This window comes from Labrus bergylta, chromosome 1 (genome assembly GCF_963930695.1).
Source record: "Labrus bergylta chromosome 1, fLabBer1.1, whole genome shotgun sequence".
Taxonomy (NCBI): Eukaryota; Metazoa; Chordata; class Actinopteri; order Labriformes; family Labridae; genus Labrus; species Labrus bergylta.
Genome location: NC_089195.1, coordinates 10987665 through 11004145, shown reverse-complemented (window position 1 = coordinate 11004145; position 16481 = coordinate 10987665). Strand labels below are relative to the sequence as shown.

The 16481-nt window shown below is 40.4% G+C and overlaps 1 protein-coding gene across 2 annotated transcripts in view; it reads right to left on the bottom strand.

Annotated features, from left to right (window-relative positions):
- The window catches only part of grk4 (G protein-coupled receptor kinase 4), a 44651-nt gene extending 28170 nt beyond the window's left edge, over positions 1 to 16481 (bottom strand). For both annotated transcript variants that reach the window (XM_020641329.3, XM_020641328.3), the window contains exon 1: positions 16129 to 16481. In XM_020641329.3, coding sequence (XP_020496985.1) covers positions 16129 to 16180 — 52 coding nt within the window. In that variant the 5' untranslated portion in view covers positions 16181 to 16481. The remainder of the gene's footprint in view (positions 1 to 16128) is intronic.

Here is a 16481-nt window from a genome sequence, read left to right as displayed (position 1 = left end):
TTCTGTTTTGTTTGCTCTGGTGTTTGGCCACAGCGCTTCCGCTTATAGCCACCTTCATATTGTTTGTGACAGCTGTGGTTGTACCCATTTATTTTGCGTATACCATTTGTTGGTGAAGGCAGCGTGCGCTTCCCTCCCAACATAATGTATCCTATTCCGTTATCTGGTGAGGGCGTTTGTTTGTATTCATTTCGATCCCAATTAGCATTTGTATGCCAGCTTTTCTTCTAGTTCGTAATAAAAATAAGTGCAGAATGAAATTAAAGACAGACAAAATTGCACTGACAAAATTCAGTTTTACTGTCAGTAGGCTTACACTCCTTACGATTATCGAGCAAACACTTAGGTTTCCTCGAACACTTCATTGCATGTTTTAAAACACTGAGAACAACAAACCATCCTCTTTTCAAGTGCCCCATGTACTGTGTGATAATTTGAGGACAACAGAGAGGGAAATCCTCTGCCCTCAAGTGCACATGACACCAGCTGGTCCCTGACATGTGGCAGCTTGAACACAAACACATACAGAGGGTCACTAAGGTCCAACACAACACAATTTACCCACACACATAAGCAGACTGTTTGAACAGTGTGCAAGCTGAGTCTCACCTTTACAAAATTGAACATGGCTATCTCACTTCCACTTAATTTTTTTTCCATCGAGCCCACTTTTAAGGCCTGTTCAAAGTGAACATAACAAAACAGTTAGTACTACAGGCTGTCATAAATGAAAAAGCAAAAAAAAAAACATTCAAATTTTGTTTTAGGTTTATTGCAGGGTTATGAGCACAAGCATCATCCACGAGAGAAAAGCACTCCCTCCTCCTCAACATGTCCACTACTGAAAATAACAGCAAGTCATCTTATGTAGGAACAACTCCCTGTCCTGTACCTTTAACCTGAACAGGCTGTCAACATCTCCTGTGGGACTACTTTGCCTTCAGAGCCAATGCTCATGGCGAACCTACTGACTTACTGTGCCTGTATGCTAAAGATGCAACTAAACAGTGTCGTAGCAGCAAGTTAGCACTTCAAACCTCATCAAGCACCTCAGTGACAGACACGCAGACTTCTCTATGGGGTATTACACACGATAGGTTAGCATATACGCTAGCTGGTTAGTCTGCTAGTAGGATGGTGAAGAGCTCCTAAATTATGTTATACGAGACATGTAACATTAGCATATCAGAGTGTCCTTAAACCAGCTAACAAGTTTGTCCCGTGGAGATATTTGGTTGTGTAACTCTACAAGTGACAACTCAGTCTAAGTATGTATCTTCCTGAATTATTTTGAGTCCTGTCCCATGTCTGGTGGTCAGTGTAACTGAAGGCCCTTACACAACAGGCTGAAAGTGAACGGTCAATCAGTGCTGACCCTTCATCTGTGCTCCTAGTTTAAAGGGGTTTCATAGAGTTTTGGCCCTTGTCTTCAGCTTTTAACTGATTGAATATATTTAATTAGAACTGATAGCTGAGAAATCTCAGTCTGTCTAAATGGCTGTTCGGCTAAGCTAATCAATGCACATGAAGAGAAACAGAAGTGCAGAAAGAAAGCAAACAACTAGTCCTTTCATATTCCACAGGGAAACCCCATAAGGCTGTCAGTGCCATTCAGATGATTTTATAAGACACATGCCATTGTTTTTACCACAGAAGGACATTAAGCAACAGTATGACAGCTTTCAGAAGCAGCTCCCGCTTCCTTATGCAGCGGTCTTTGACGTAACATCTGGTGTTTCCTTGGCAACGATAAAACATTTCAATTCTGTCATGGTGGCTCATCATGGCGGCTGCCGGGACAAGACACTTCCTGTTACAACTCTAAAAATACGGATTTCTAGTAATGCAAGTACTCAACAAAAAATATATACTGTATAACATAGGTTTAGTCATTTTTTTATTTATCCATTATTTGAATGTAAACATTGTCATACAATTCTACATACTATACCTATAAGAATTCTTTTTTCAATTACAATTAAAACTGGTGTCACCCGCTGGTACAAATACTTATAGGTGCACAACCGGCTGGTGGCTAAAATTGGAAAATATTTATCTTGTTCAGCAGTGATTAGTGACCAGCCGTTACTCTGAAATAAACTGATTCTATGGTAATCTCAGATTAACACACAAAGCCGCACATTTCATTTTGTGCGAGTGACAGCCACAAACACAACCAAGCTAACATGTCCACATGCCCCTCAGCAAAGCCAAACATCATTAAACTATTGAAGGATAAAAAAAAAAGGCTATTCCCTGTCATTCTCTCCTCTTTCCCAAAACACCCACAACCAGTTTTTGTTCCGCATCCGTACGTGGGCTGAGGCTCGCAGTGCGTTAAACATTGGAAAACAAAAGGGGAGTGATATAGACAATGTTGTTTCCCGTTCACTACATTGTTTAAGTCCAGTCCTGTGGACGGTTTGCTGGTAACACCACACGACTGCTGAAAGGAACGGGGCAATGTCTCTGGAGACACTGACACTCTGACATATACATCGAGGGTCGTATGTGATGATTGAAAGTGAATTTTTTTACCTTTTAGACTTTAATTATTCTCAATTACTAACATTTTGAAGAATACTGTAAAAAAAACAATGGAATTTCTGCAGTGGATTTCAAAGAGAAGGTATGCAGTGTGTTAGCTCAGCTACAGTAACAAGCTGCTAGATAGCTAAATGTAGAGGCATGTAGACAGACCTGTTGTGGGCCTGCAGGGTAAACACAGACACACACACTGCTGTAAATGCTCGGGAAGAAAATGTACTCAGGTAAATGTTCTCCATCGGGGGAAAGAGAAAAAAAAAAGGAGCAGCAGCAAAGATTTTTTTTTTTATGTTGAATTTTCTGGTAAAAGCCAGTTGCACTTGACAGTTACTTTGCATCACACACACCACACACACCACACACACCCACACACCACACACACCACACACACACCCACACACACCCACACACCCACACATCAAGAAACCAGAAAGAATAATGATTACAGTCAAACCAGCTACACAAAGCTAAAAAAAATGTCAGCATCTAACTTGTTCCCTCTCCGAGGCTGAAATTGTTAGGTTGGAAATGTACATTTTACATGTGTAGTCCAGATCAGGAAGTTAAAAGTGACAGTGGTTTTATACAGTACAAAGACACAAGAATGATAAATTGGAAAGAAAAACTGAGAAAAGTGACAAAACAGATAAATACAATGGCAAAAGAAGTCAGAAAGGGATTCTGATAGTATGCGATGAAAGAAAGCGTGTGTGTGTTTGTGCACGTTAAGTGTGTGCACGTGCCTGTAGGAGCTGGCTGGGCCACCCCACCCTGTTTAATGTCACTCTGACGTCAAAGCCATGTGTGTCGGCCCTTAATGCAGACAGGATGGAGCAAGTATTTATTTTACTTTGGTTCTCCCCTCAGAGAGAACGGGGCCCTCCATAAACACCGACTTCAGAGCAGTTTCGCTCAGTCATATCCGAGCTACAGCCAGCGCTGAGATCATAGCACAGAATCTCAGCAAAGGCCACGGACCAGATTCCAAAGTTGGAAAATGTTAAGAAAGTCGAAAGTCAAATCATGTGACACGCTGCTTGACTACACAGATACGCATTCCTTTCTGAAAAAGCTATATAGACAGTAGGGTCATCCTGGCCACACAGCAGTCCAACATGTGTAACATGTTACTTTCAACTGTCTGAATTCACATCTTCCCCCTCTCTATTTTTCCCAAGTTTTCTGCAGCTCTGCTGTCAACGATCCAACAAAAGCAAAATGCAAAATGCAAAATGCAGGAAAAAACAACATAAAAAAACTGCACGGCAGCTTTTTGCCATGGATTCATGGACAATAGAACACACTCAAGTAGTTTACAACTACAGAAGGTTTGCTTCTTGTCTTACGTGATGATGAAATCCATAGATCTGTTTTTCATTAGGAATAAAAGCTAATAAAAAATGGTATCATTCAAAAGCATATACCAGTAATGGTGATTGCGTCTTCTTAACATTGCATTGGGTATTTTAATCCATTCCGTTGTCCAGCTTGCAGCACTCTTTAAAGTAGTTATGAATACACCAAAAGCAGTGTCGCTTATTCTTCCTAAGATATTTTGTGTTTTGTCCATTTTCAAGTCTGACTGGTTTCAACATACTTTGGAGTATGTAAACAAGAGAGAAAACAGACAAAGATTGAGAACAAGAGAGGGAGTATACTGTGTGTGTTTACATGCAGCATGTGTTTGTATTTCTCCGTCTATCTGCAGTGAGTTATGAGTGGATTAATGAATGAGGCTCCTCTGTGCTCTCTCTCCTTTCTTGTTTCACTTACTCACACCATCCCAAACATTCTCCTCCTCCTGCCCTCCAGTTCCTCTCTCTTTTATCTCAAGAAAAGTCCAAATCAAAGTCAAAATATGTGGACACATACCTGCCAATAAACCTGATATGAGTCAGTGAGAAGGTGGTAAAGTTATGAAGTGGTTTTTTTTAACGCTGGTTCAGTTGAGTGTACATTACAAGAAAAAAAAACTATCCATGTATGGAGTATGCAGTCTTACAAAATGTTAAATTAATGGGCCATCATTTGCAATGTGCTTATTTTCTTTTTCATAATAAATGTACTGATTGTTTTATTTAAAGTGTTAATCTGAAATATAAATGTTATGATTCTCCATCATGGTGTCTGGGAACTGATGGTCTTTTTTCATTTGCTGACATTCAAAGAGAAATGTTTAACGTCATCTAGAAAATCATGAGCTCCATTACTTATTATTGTTTGGTTATATATCAAAATAATTTAACAACATCTATCCGGTATTAACAAAGAATAAAAAAAGATTGTAATAGTTAACTGCATGAAGGGTCTATCAAACTCAGATAACTTATGGTCTACATGTTAAAGTTTCAAGAATTATCCAATTCAAAAAGAACACTTGGAAGTTAACACCGTCGCTGGCAACTTCTCGTGCTGTGATTCCCAGCTTTCTCTGATGTTGCCGTGAACACAGAGCCATGCAGCGCTGCCGTCTTCACAACCCATCTTCATTTTGCATCACCATATGGGAAAAGGCGCTCATCCATCTGATGAACACATGTCACATGCTGACACTCGAAGAAAAAAAACAGCAAGGCTTGAAAATCCAACTCGTCGTGACAGACCAACCTCAGCAGCTAGCAGACAGTATTTACTTCTTACAATATGTCACTTGCCCTTTAGCAACAAACTCACAGTGACTTCTAATAAGTAAGATTTCCTTTCTTAAACTCTGACTAAATAAAAGGTAGCATGGAGAGCAGGGAAAATGAACAGTACTACATTATTGTTCATAAAATGGGGAGAAAAGTAACAGCCAAATAAACAAGTAAATCAGAAAGGTTTCAATCCAAACAAACTGAGGCCACTCCACTACATTTTTGGCAGGAGCAACATTTTTTTTCTAACTTTCAAAACACTGATAACACTGTTTAACAAGATATTTTGGACAAGGTTATCGTACCCTGAATATTTGGTACCAGCCTATGCCCGTCAGTTCTTACCCGCAACCTCCAGCAGATGCAAAGGTGGAGGTTCAGTTCAAACAGCTGCAGTACAAAATACATAAAAAAATGAGGGAGGGTCATAGTTTAGGCCTATTGTAATATGAGCATGCACATGGGCACAATGGAGCCCGGCCATGATAATGAATGTGCTGTTGCTTTTCCAGTCACTCTCTGATATTGGCTGAAGTAGCCCCTGATAAGGAAAACATTAGCAGCCAGTATCTGTGTTGCCTTTTCAAAGCAAAGGCCGAATGTTTGCACAAGGTAATCCATCTGTATACTCACACTGAAAGAAACACATCAGCTGAGAAAGAGAGGAAAAGAGAAACATGTGAATATCAGGCAGCACTAACCTCCAATAATCCATACCTCTCTCACATATTCGCCCTTACCCTCTCTCTGACTTCAGCCTCTTGCTCCCCTCCCCCAAATAAACAGTTTGCTTCCCTGTTATGCGTTAATTATTTATGGCCGGACTTCTTTCTCTTTTGGTCTCTCTCCATATGGCACAGAGAGAAGGTGAGTGCACATGTAAAAATGTGAACAACATTACAACACCAAAGTAAATTCCAGGAAAACAAATGAGCAGGGGCTGGGGTTACGGGACCCACACATGAAGGGACACGCAGTCTCTCACGAGCACACATACATGGCTGGCTGCACAGATGCAATCTCGCCCATTCCAGCAGCATGTTGTGATGTTTTGAAAGACCATTCCTGCTCTGCCCTGTCTCTTAAAGATATTCCATCAAAGCTCGCCAAGTCATACTTGAAAACTGGCCCCTTGTTTTCATAACGTCTTGAAGGAGATTGGGGGAGGGAGAGGCGGTAGGGGAACATGGTGAGACTAAACTTGAGATATACACACACACACACACACACACACACACACACACACACACACACACACACACACACACACACACACACACACACACACACACACACACACACACACACACACACACACACACACACACACACACACACACACACACACACACACACACACACACACACACACACACACACGTAGAGTGTAAAAGGACAAACTGAAAGGATTATCATCTAGGCTGTACTGTATTATCTACAGCTGTCTCTCTCTCAAGAAGGGCACACTGGTTAATTCTGAAAAAGAGGAACACATAGTGCCTCTCCAGTACTGAGCCCTTGGGCGTGGAACAGATAGCACTTGTACCTTGAAGATTATGGCAGATAACACAACATCTTGATGTCAAATTTGAAGGTAGGACTGGCATGATATTCAACAACAGAAGGCAAAATTGGGATTATAGTAATGTACTGTTGCTTTTTAAGACTTTTACATAGACAGACTTTAAAAAAAACTCCCTTATTAAACTTTTTTTTCTTTGAATCTTGGAAAAAAAAAAAAACACAGTAAATACACTTGACCGTACACATTGTTAAGATCAGGCCGACAGATGGGTTCTCACAGGAGAAGAGCCTCTCCAACATTTAACAATGCAGCTGAAACAACGTAGTTATGATGTTCACAAAGTGTTTAAAAATGCCACTAAATGCTTAGTCAGCTTGCCCAGAATTTGTGCTAATGACCATCCCAGTAGCCACCAGCTAAGAGTCACTGGTAGTGCCATGCAGCAGAGCTGGATATGCAACACACCGTTCTCTTTCTCCGCACAGCCCATTTGTGGCTGTAATAACTGTAAAATAAGTCCCACTTCAAGGGAAAGTCACAAAGCAATGTGTTTTATGAGCCTCAGCTGGAGGAAACACCCCAGAGTGATGACAACAAGTGTTAGCCCAGCTATGACCACAAAACTAATAAAGCTATGCTGGCTTACGTCAGAAGAAAACCCTCACAAGTGGTCTGAGAGGACCTGCTAGCCTACAATTTAAAGGCTGGTGGAGAGAGGCAAGGGAGCAGAGAGAGGTTAGTGACAGAGGTGTATCCACTTACATCTGCAATGTCCTATGGTAAATCAAAATCAAAAGCTTTCATCTTGTGATGTGGAAATGAGAAGTATGAGAAGGATTAGTTACTTCTGTTAATCAGAGTAAAGGGAGCACTTGACTGCCCTGATTTCCTCTTTGAATGAAGACAGGAATGATGAAAGAAACCGCAGAAACAGATCTGATGAAATCTGATTTGAGGAAGAGAGGTCAGATGAGGCAAAGGCTCATATATCCAGTTACTCTTCACATTTCAATAATAAATGTGTGCAAAATTCAAGACCTGGTGAACATCAGTTCATGTTGCTTTTAAAAACAAGTGTGTAATTATTTGAATAGTTACAACACTTGGCAGCAACCCTATTTATCTCTGCCCTTCAGATGTCTTCATCTGTGTGTTTTTGACGTAATATCTCTACCAATGCCTAACTCTTAGAACCTGAGATTTGACTGTATAGTACAATAAAAAGTGGATTATTTGAAATCAACTTAATGTATACATATTTAATTCACCCTCAACACATTTGCCACGGTGTGAACTGTAGCATGATGTAAGGGGTGTCCAGGGGTTTCAAAACTTGATATCCAGTGACCACCAACATAACAGTCCACGAGATTGGTGGCCCCCACTGTCCTGGAGGTGGTTGGTGCATATAATGTTGCATGCAACTAGATACAGGCAACACAAAAGAATAAAACAGAAAAACAACCATTGAAAGGCTGGAAGCATGATACAAGTAATTTCCAAGTAATATAGACGGTGGCACACACTGAGTGAACATAATAAGCAGGGACACATGTGATGACTGTGTGTGTATGAGTAAAGAGTAGCAGACACTTACAATGTTGCACGCTTGTAACATTTTAGGATTTTTTTTTTACACAGTACTTTCTGGGGGCAATTTTGGAGATGGCCAATCAGGTTTTCCAGGAGGGGCTGAAGGTGCATAATAATAGACTCCTCACTTTAATAAAACTGCATTTTGCAAGAATTTGTACAGCTGACAAAAAAAACCTCCAAGCCCTCCAGTATCCTCTTGAATGTACTAATGTTATCATTCAGTTACAAGGTGCTTTTACCTTGCAATGATACAATAAGTCTGTTAAGTTTTTCAAATATGAAAGACAAATACATCAGCCCACTAACAGAGTCAGTGAGGTGCTCAGCCAGCTAGGACCAGCTAGGACCTCATCCTGCATCTCAGTGGACATGATTTTATGTAAATGGCCGTTTATATCTCAGTCTCAATAACATTTTTAGGCTCTGGGTCAGAGGCAGGTGAGGCAGAACCGCACTGAAAAAGCATGAGGCGAGGCAGCAAGTACCTCTGCCTCAACTGAAGGGGGCGTGCGTCAGGTTGCGTGAGGCTCATAAGGCCAAGAGTTTATGCTTGGTTTGATGTTGCTCCTCTTCTATGCAGAATTTTTATTTTAAAATTTGGCTCTGATTGCAAAAATGGAAAAGGAAGATTTTATATCTAAGCTTAAATATTTCTCAAAACTGGACTTTCAATCAAAACGTGAAGTGATACATAATGGAAGACTTTTAAAACTATAAGAAGATAATGAGTACTTTTACAACAAAGTCACGGATACTTCAGTCCAGAGGGATAGGCGAATGGACTTTGTTTACAAGTAAAGGTAAGACCATTAATACACCGCAGTATAGGCCTACTTTTATTTTTATTGAATGAGTGTGAATTGTGGAATCGCAATGGAAAAACATTTCTGAAACAAATGTAACATTCTATCTTGGCCAAATATGCACCTTACCTCTATGTGTGTGTAAATAATGCTGATATGAGATATGGAACACAACCAGTAGTCAACGTGCAAGCTGCCAATTGAATGGTGAGTTTAAACTACTCTATAAATGGGTTCATATATTTGTAAATCTCACTCTGAAAAAGTCAGTGCCTCACCAGCCACGAACCTCACCGCACGTCACTGCTCTGGGTCAAGTATTACGCTTGGAAAAGATCGTCTGTGAAAATAACAGTGTGAAATTATGTTGTCAATTTTATGAAAATGTCCAAACCCAGCCACCTCCCCTCCAGCAGGGTGCAAAACAGCATGTCCTTGTAATGATTTTCTTTAAAGGGGTCATATTATGCTTTTTCTGGTTTTATATGCTCTTTAGTGTGTTTTGTGTCCTGTGGATGTTTAGGCACATCTCTGTGCAAAAATTCCACGGAAACGCAGCTTCTCCTACATCCTCCTGTTAGCTGCAGCATTAGCTGCATGTAACACTCGGTTCCATCCCCCCTCGAAAGATTTTTGCCAGTGTGACGTCTTGTCAGTGTGATATCACTGATCTAAGCTCATTGGCTCGTTGTGGCGAGCCCTGCAGCTCATGTTGCACGCCCGTTAACTTCTGTAGCACGCCCACGATATGATGTAGCCTGCGGTAGCACAGTAGTGCTAAGGTGCCAATGTTTATGCTCTCCTCAGAGCCAGTGGCTGCATTCCCAATATGGTAAAAGGGGCGTGACATTTACGAGAACCGTGCTGAGTGACTGACCAATTACGGCAGAGCCCACAGGCCGACCAATCAGATCAGACTTGGCACACGTGGGGACTCTGAACGCGGTCACTTCAGAGCCTTAGAGAGAGAATCAGAAGCGAGCCGGTGCATGGAGCGGCAGTACATGAAAACACACACTTTAGAACTTTAGCTATTGTGAACATACTTTAGTAGGTACATAGATTAAATATACGAACCCCAAAAAGGGCATAATATGACCTCTTTAAACACAAAAAAAATACACTTCACTTTATCAACTAGCTGACACTTCCGACTCAAAGCTATGGCTATATTTAGGTTTCCCCAATTGTGTCTGGCTTTTTGTCCCTGTAAAATTAAATATGTCACCTCATATGATGCATTTTAAGCTTTGGCTGTTGTTTTTTTGTTCAGGGATTTGTTTTGGCCTTGCAAAACATCTACCGGTATCTTCTTACTAAAAGAAATCAACCCGTTTAGCCGAAAGTGAGGGATGGTAAGTTTTTAAATGTTGAAGCATTCTTACAGACTTTATGCTTTCATCTGCAAGTACTTCAGTACATAAACACATCAGTGATGTTATAGTTTGTTGACAATGACACATGGAAATCCATACTGGATATATTCCTCTCGATATTTTCGTGCCCTGGGAGAAGGTTGCTCTGACTAATAATGGCTGTTCTCATTGTTGTCACCACCTGTCCAAGAGGCCAACGCCCTAACTAATGATATATAGTGGCCTGAAGCAACAGATACTTAAAAAACTTCAGAAACTTTGCCAACTCATTTACACATGTCGCTGTGCAGCTATAAATATGCTATAAGGCGACATAACTTAAATGTTCAGATGTCCCCATGTCAAATACAATAATTCCTAAGTTGCTCTTTAGGTGTACCCTCAAAACTAGAACCCCAGATCACTCAAGCAGTTTTCTAAACAGTTACCGCTTGTGTGATAAAAGATTGCATCATGCAGGCAAATATGAAATACAGATATTTAGTTAAGTTCTTTAATTACAAGTTTGTTAAATTCAATAGGAATTCATAAACAAGACGTTGTTTGTCAAATAAAAAGTAAAAAATTGCAACAATTCCACAAATTAATTTCTGTATTGAAGATGCTGCTGAAATCTGAGAATGCAAAGCTTATTGGGTACATCTTTCTTGAAGAACTGTACAAATACTGCAGCGTTATATTGTTTACATAATCTTTGGTGGAGATTAGGGTTAGCATCTGCTGACATTTTAGATCTCAGACAAAGAAATTGTGTCACACCTAAATTGTCAACGGGTTATTCTGCACAGTTTGCCTCAAACAAAAAACATTACACGTTGATCTGGAACATACATCAACATCTTTCCACGGTTTTAATTACTTTTTTTCATTTGAATTAAAGAATTAAGACCCTCCAATTTGGTTATAATCAGCTAATACAATCACCAATGCATTCTGTCATTTTAAAAAATGTGACTGCTCTTCATTATGAAAAGGGTTCGGAGTGACAAAACAACTACTGGGAAGATACAGCAGACTTCAGAGTAATGTGTGAGACCTTGTGGATTCATTTCTCTATGGCAATCATCAGGGGTGGGAATCACCACAATACGATAATATCACGATACTTGAGTTACGATACAATATTGGTGCGATTTTTAACATTTTGCGATATGCTGAGAATTGCGATACAATATATTTTGATATATATTGCGATTTAACTTTCTTAACTGTAAATTATGTCGACTAAATTCAACTAAATCAAGAATGGTTTTGTCAAATAAAACATTCTAAGTATCCATCTCACTTCAGTCTTTTTATTTCTACATAATAGGATTGAAGTCCACAGACTGACCAACACTGTGATAAAAGTCAAATCCTGTAAAAGGCTGCATGCTTCGATACTTCACGGCCATGAATAGACACAATGCCGCCCAAAATATAGATTTTCTACCCCAACTCTGGCAATTATAATTATCTAATCCTTGTCTGAGCTTCTATATTAACATGAACTGTGGTTTTATTTTTTATGCAAATAATTATCAAGTTAGTGAGTATTGTCTAGTGTTGTGAAGTAGGTAATGTGATTTTTGAGTCTGATATATTGGACACCTCATTACAATATAAAAACTGAATGTAATTGTCCGTCTCTATCGTCAGTATTGATCACCTGGACTACGCATGTTCGCACGAGCCTAAACGAGAGCGGTATGCATTCTCTCATCAAAACAAGTCACAGCATATCCAGCCATGTCTTCAGAATCATGTGACACCATGGCGGCAGCATTCATATCACAGCTGCCAGCGAGACAGCAGACTGTGATGCTGCCACAACGCAAAACACTAATGAACAGCAACACCAGTGGCCGTATCTCCAAACGTTATTTGCTTTTGAAGGCAGAGAAGACTAACAGAATGAAGTGTCTCTTGTGTCTGCCTATAAAGAGGGAAATAATGGCATTTTGTGTTTTTGTACTTTTACCTGAACTATTCATTACTTGACTTATATTTTAACACTTGGATACTTTTGATATTTATAATTGGCTACTTTAAGACTTTGACTTGAGTAATTTTCTTTAAGATGACCTTAACTTTAAGCTTGGTAACTTTCAAGTGAGGTATCTTCACTTTTACTCAAGTGTGGTTTTCAAGTATACCCTTTCCAACACTGGTATTCTCAGAAACACCATTTGAAATATATTCCATCATGGGAAACTTTCGCATCTTCACATCTTTAGACTGCAAACTGACCTCTCGTGCAACAGTCCTCTCTTCCAGTCTCCGACGCCTTCAGGCCTTTCTAAATGTTCAACAAAATATATGTAAGACCATTCAGAGGCAGTGGTGGGGAGTAGGAGATGTGTCATCTTTACAATACCAAACCACTTCCTTTGACGTGTCATTTCAAGAGTGGCAGACTGGACACACCCTGTCATAACACTTCTCATTCTGGCTACCCGTTTTCAAATAAACAGGTGTGTAGAAGTAGAGAGAAAAAGCCAGTAGTTTAGAGCATCTTCTGATCACACTCAACTGTTCTTAAAGCACTGACAGATGTTCAGCAACAAGAATTCACTTATAAATGGCGATTGAAGAGGATGGAGAATGCACCAGGCCAGCAAACAAATAATGGATTTTTTATGCACCATGCAAACCTATCAGTTGGAAATTGTTTTCCAGTCTCCTATATGGACACATCAGCAGGGTGAACTCGCGTTGAGTCATCAGCTGCAGACGGCAGAATGCCTTCAGTTTTGCTGCCATTTGGTATGAAGGTAACCAAAAAGGACCAGGGGATAGACCCTCATATGTTAACTTATAACCAAGTCAAAGGAACACATAATTTAATACAATTCTTAAATGACTCTTCATTAAAATGTTAAGAAGTGAAAATATATATTTTATAATTATTTAAATGTGCTCAAGTTGTCTATAAGGATCTTAAATGTTTTATTTAAACTGTGTTGATTTTTATGCGGCACTGCTTACTATCACTTCCTGTAATAGTAGTTAATAAAAGTTGTTTCATATCATCCAACGAATAGGTTGAATGATCAAAATGAGACAACACGGTTAAGTATAGCCATGATACTTTCTGTTGACAACTACATTTATCTTTTGTATTGCAGGTATTTCTTCATTATGTTAGTTTGATAAACATCATAAAATCAGTCTGGACTTAAATTTGTGTTTATACGATCCCATCACAGTGAAGAGTCACATTTTATGCATAGGAAATTAGGAATCCTCCTACTGTATGTTCTAGCTGCAGCATCTTTCTCTGAACGGGCATTTCACTCTAAGTAGTTTTCCCAGAACCGATGGGCGACTTCAACAATTGTTGAACAACATAAGATAAGACAACAGTTTGGCAGCTTTACATTCACACACACACACAAAGCTTCCTCTGTTGCTTTACAGTGATCTAGTCTCGCCCCTGTAAAGCCTGTCTTACAACTACTTCATACTGAAGACGAGACGTTGCAGGGTCTTAGTTATCAAGCAATCTGAATAGGGCTTTTAGCTAATGCTAGCGTGTGGAAAATTAAGATATTTGAGAAACTGTAACATTGCACTGATGGATTTGCACTGTGGGGAGTAAAACTTGCTAAATATTACATCTGGTGACTAAATAAGGTGTTACTATTTTTTTTTTTTTTAAATGATTCATCTCCCATCGATTATCTTTGAAACCCAGAACACTCATGAATAATTAGGCTGCTGGCCTCTGACCCCACTGCAGCAGTTTTCTGTTTGGGTTAGCGTGTTTAGAGGTCTGATTTGCCCGACAGCTTGTGACATTTCCAGAGTTGACGACTTACATTATTGAACACTGAACAGCTCTAGAGACCTGAAGATATCCTCCTCTAAAAAGCAGATTAATACCAATTAATCTTAGGGGTCAATTTGGAGATATTAACGGTCTTAGTTTGAATGCTAATTAGGACTGACAAGTAAAGCGGGAGAAGAACCAAATATTGACACCGACTATAAAGTCAACATGTCTGATGGAATGGAGTGCTGGAATTTATTTTCTTCTTTTTAGAAAATCACAAATCCTATTAAGACTTCAAGGGCTGCCTGTTTGGTGGCTTTATTGATTGGTGTTTTTTTTCTTAGGGTACAAAATAATGATAATGTCATGTTTATGTCAAAAGATTAGAAAACAAAACATACCTGGTCAGTATTTCAAATTGGTAACTGGCTCAAATAACTACAAAATGACAATATGAGTTGACTCAACATTTAGCACACACTGTAGCATTGAAGTGAACACTGAGCCCCATATGACAGCAGGCTCCTTCCACAGTACACATGGTTCATCACACACTCAAACTTCTCACAAAGGCCTTATGGTACTATAGGGCCTCTCCAGATCAAAGACTGAGGACAATAACAGGTCCAGAACATGTAGATCTAATAAGTGCAGGCTACATTAAACCCACAGAGGAACACTTAGGACAATGCCAAGCACCATTTATGGCAGGTAAAGAAAAGTGGATGCTGTTAATAATCCATTTCACATCAGTTTTAGCGATTAGTCTTGGGCTGAAACGCAGTCTGAATTGTATGAAGGGCCCTTCCAAGCGCACACTGAACCGCGAAGCCCCTGACAAGACCATGAAGAAGACTTGACTGCAAAAAATAAAAATAAAAAGATAAACATTCACAACATCCTCTGAGGACTTATACCGAAACCGATCGAAAGGGGAAAACTGGACTTCTTTTTTTTTTCTTTAAATGCATCAACAACACCTTTTATACCCTCCTCTGGCAGCTGATACTTGTAATGCTGTACACCCACCCTGCGCCCACACACTGGCTTTAGAGTAGCCTCTCTGCTCTATCATCCTCTGGAAAACAGATAGATACTCGCCTTTGTTTCACCTCCAGGTGAACTGCTACAGGATCACCAGCCCACTGAGCAGCGTAATCACCCGGGGCTGTATCGCTTGGCCGTCGAGGTAACTACATGATGGGCCTTCTCGCACTCTCCCACTGCAGCTAAATATCCACTATATGTTATTCCGTCCTCCCAGCAGCTCATGATCAACAACCAAACGGCAATGCAGTGGAATATGTATCTATCAAATAATGCCACCAGTCCACTTCACATTAGCCCACTAATTGGCCTTTCAACACCGAAACCCACAATCACAGGTAAGAAGAGGCTGCACGGACACACAGTCACACTGCGCAGCTAGGCCTATATTTTGGTCCACACTCAGCTCCATGTAATATATACCTTTAAATATCCGTTATATCATCCTAAACAGCCAATATCTACAAAACAACTTGTGCTGTTGTGAAAAAAATTACTCGATAGCCAACATGTAAAGCTGCCGTCAGAGCGAGATGCTGCAAACACTCTGCGTTGTTCATCTCAAGCCTGCGGGGCCTTATGTTAACCTGTCCGGTTAGTGTGTTTGTAGCCAGCACACAGTCAGATTTAAACTGGTTTCAATGGAATATGTTTGATGTTTTCCGCTAGACAAAGCCCTGCGCAGCGATGAGAGACAGTGGAAGCATAGGTTATATATCCCAAGGAGGACAGCCGACAGCTCAGGCTCGTCCATGTCCATGGCCATGTCGTTGAGGTGTTGAGGTGGTGAGGGGGTGAAGGGGGGGGGGGGGGTACATTTAAATTGTCATTCAGTTGTGCTTACCTTCTCGTGCCTTCAGGAGAACCGTGTTAGCCACGATATTTTCAATCTCCATTGTCAGAATGTGAATCCCGAGCAGTCGCGATACATTTCATTTAGCGGAAAAAGACGGGTTTTCTGATCAAACGTGCCGACGACGGTGAGGCTGTTGCACGCGCGCAAGGCGAACGCGGCACTGGCGCATAGTAGGTGTTTAAAAGTGGTCGTCGTTCTTCTCCATTTAAAAGGCGTTTTATCAAACCCTGCCTACGGAGCTCTATTACGACGGGGGCTCGTTAGCATTCACAGCCTGCCTCTCCTCGTTCTCTGCCTGCCTGCCTGCCTTCCTTCCTGCTTCGGCTTCCTCCTCCTCCTCG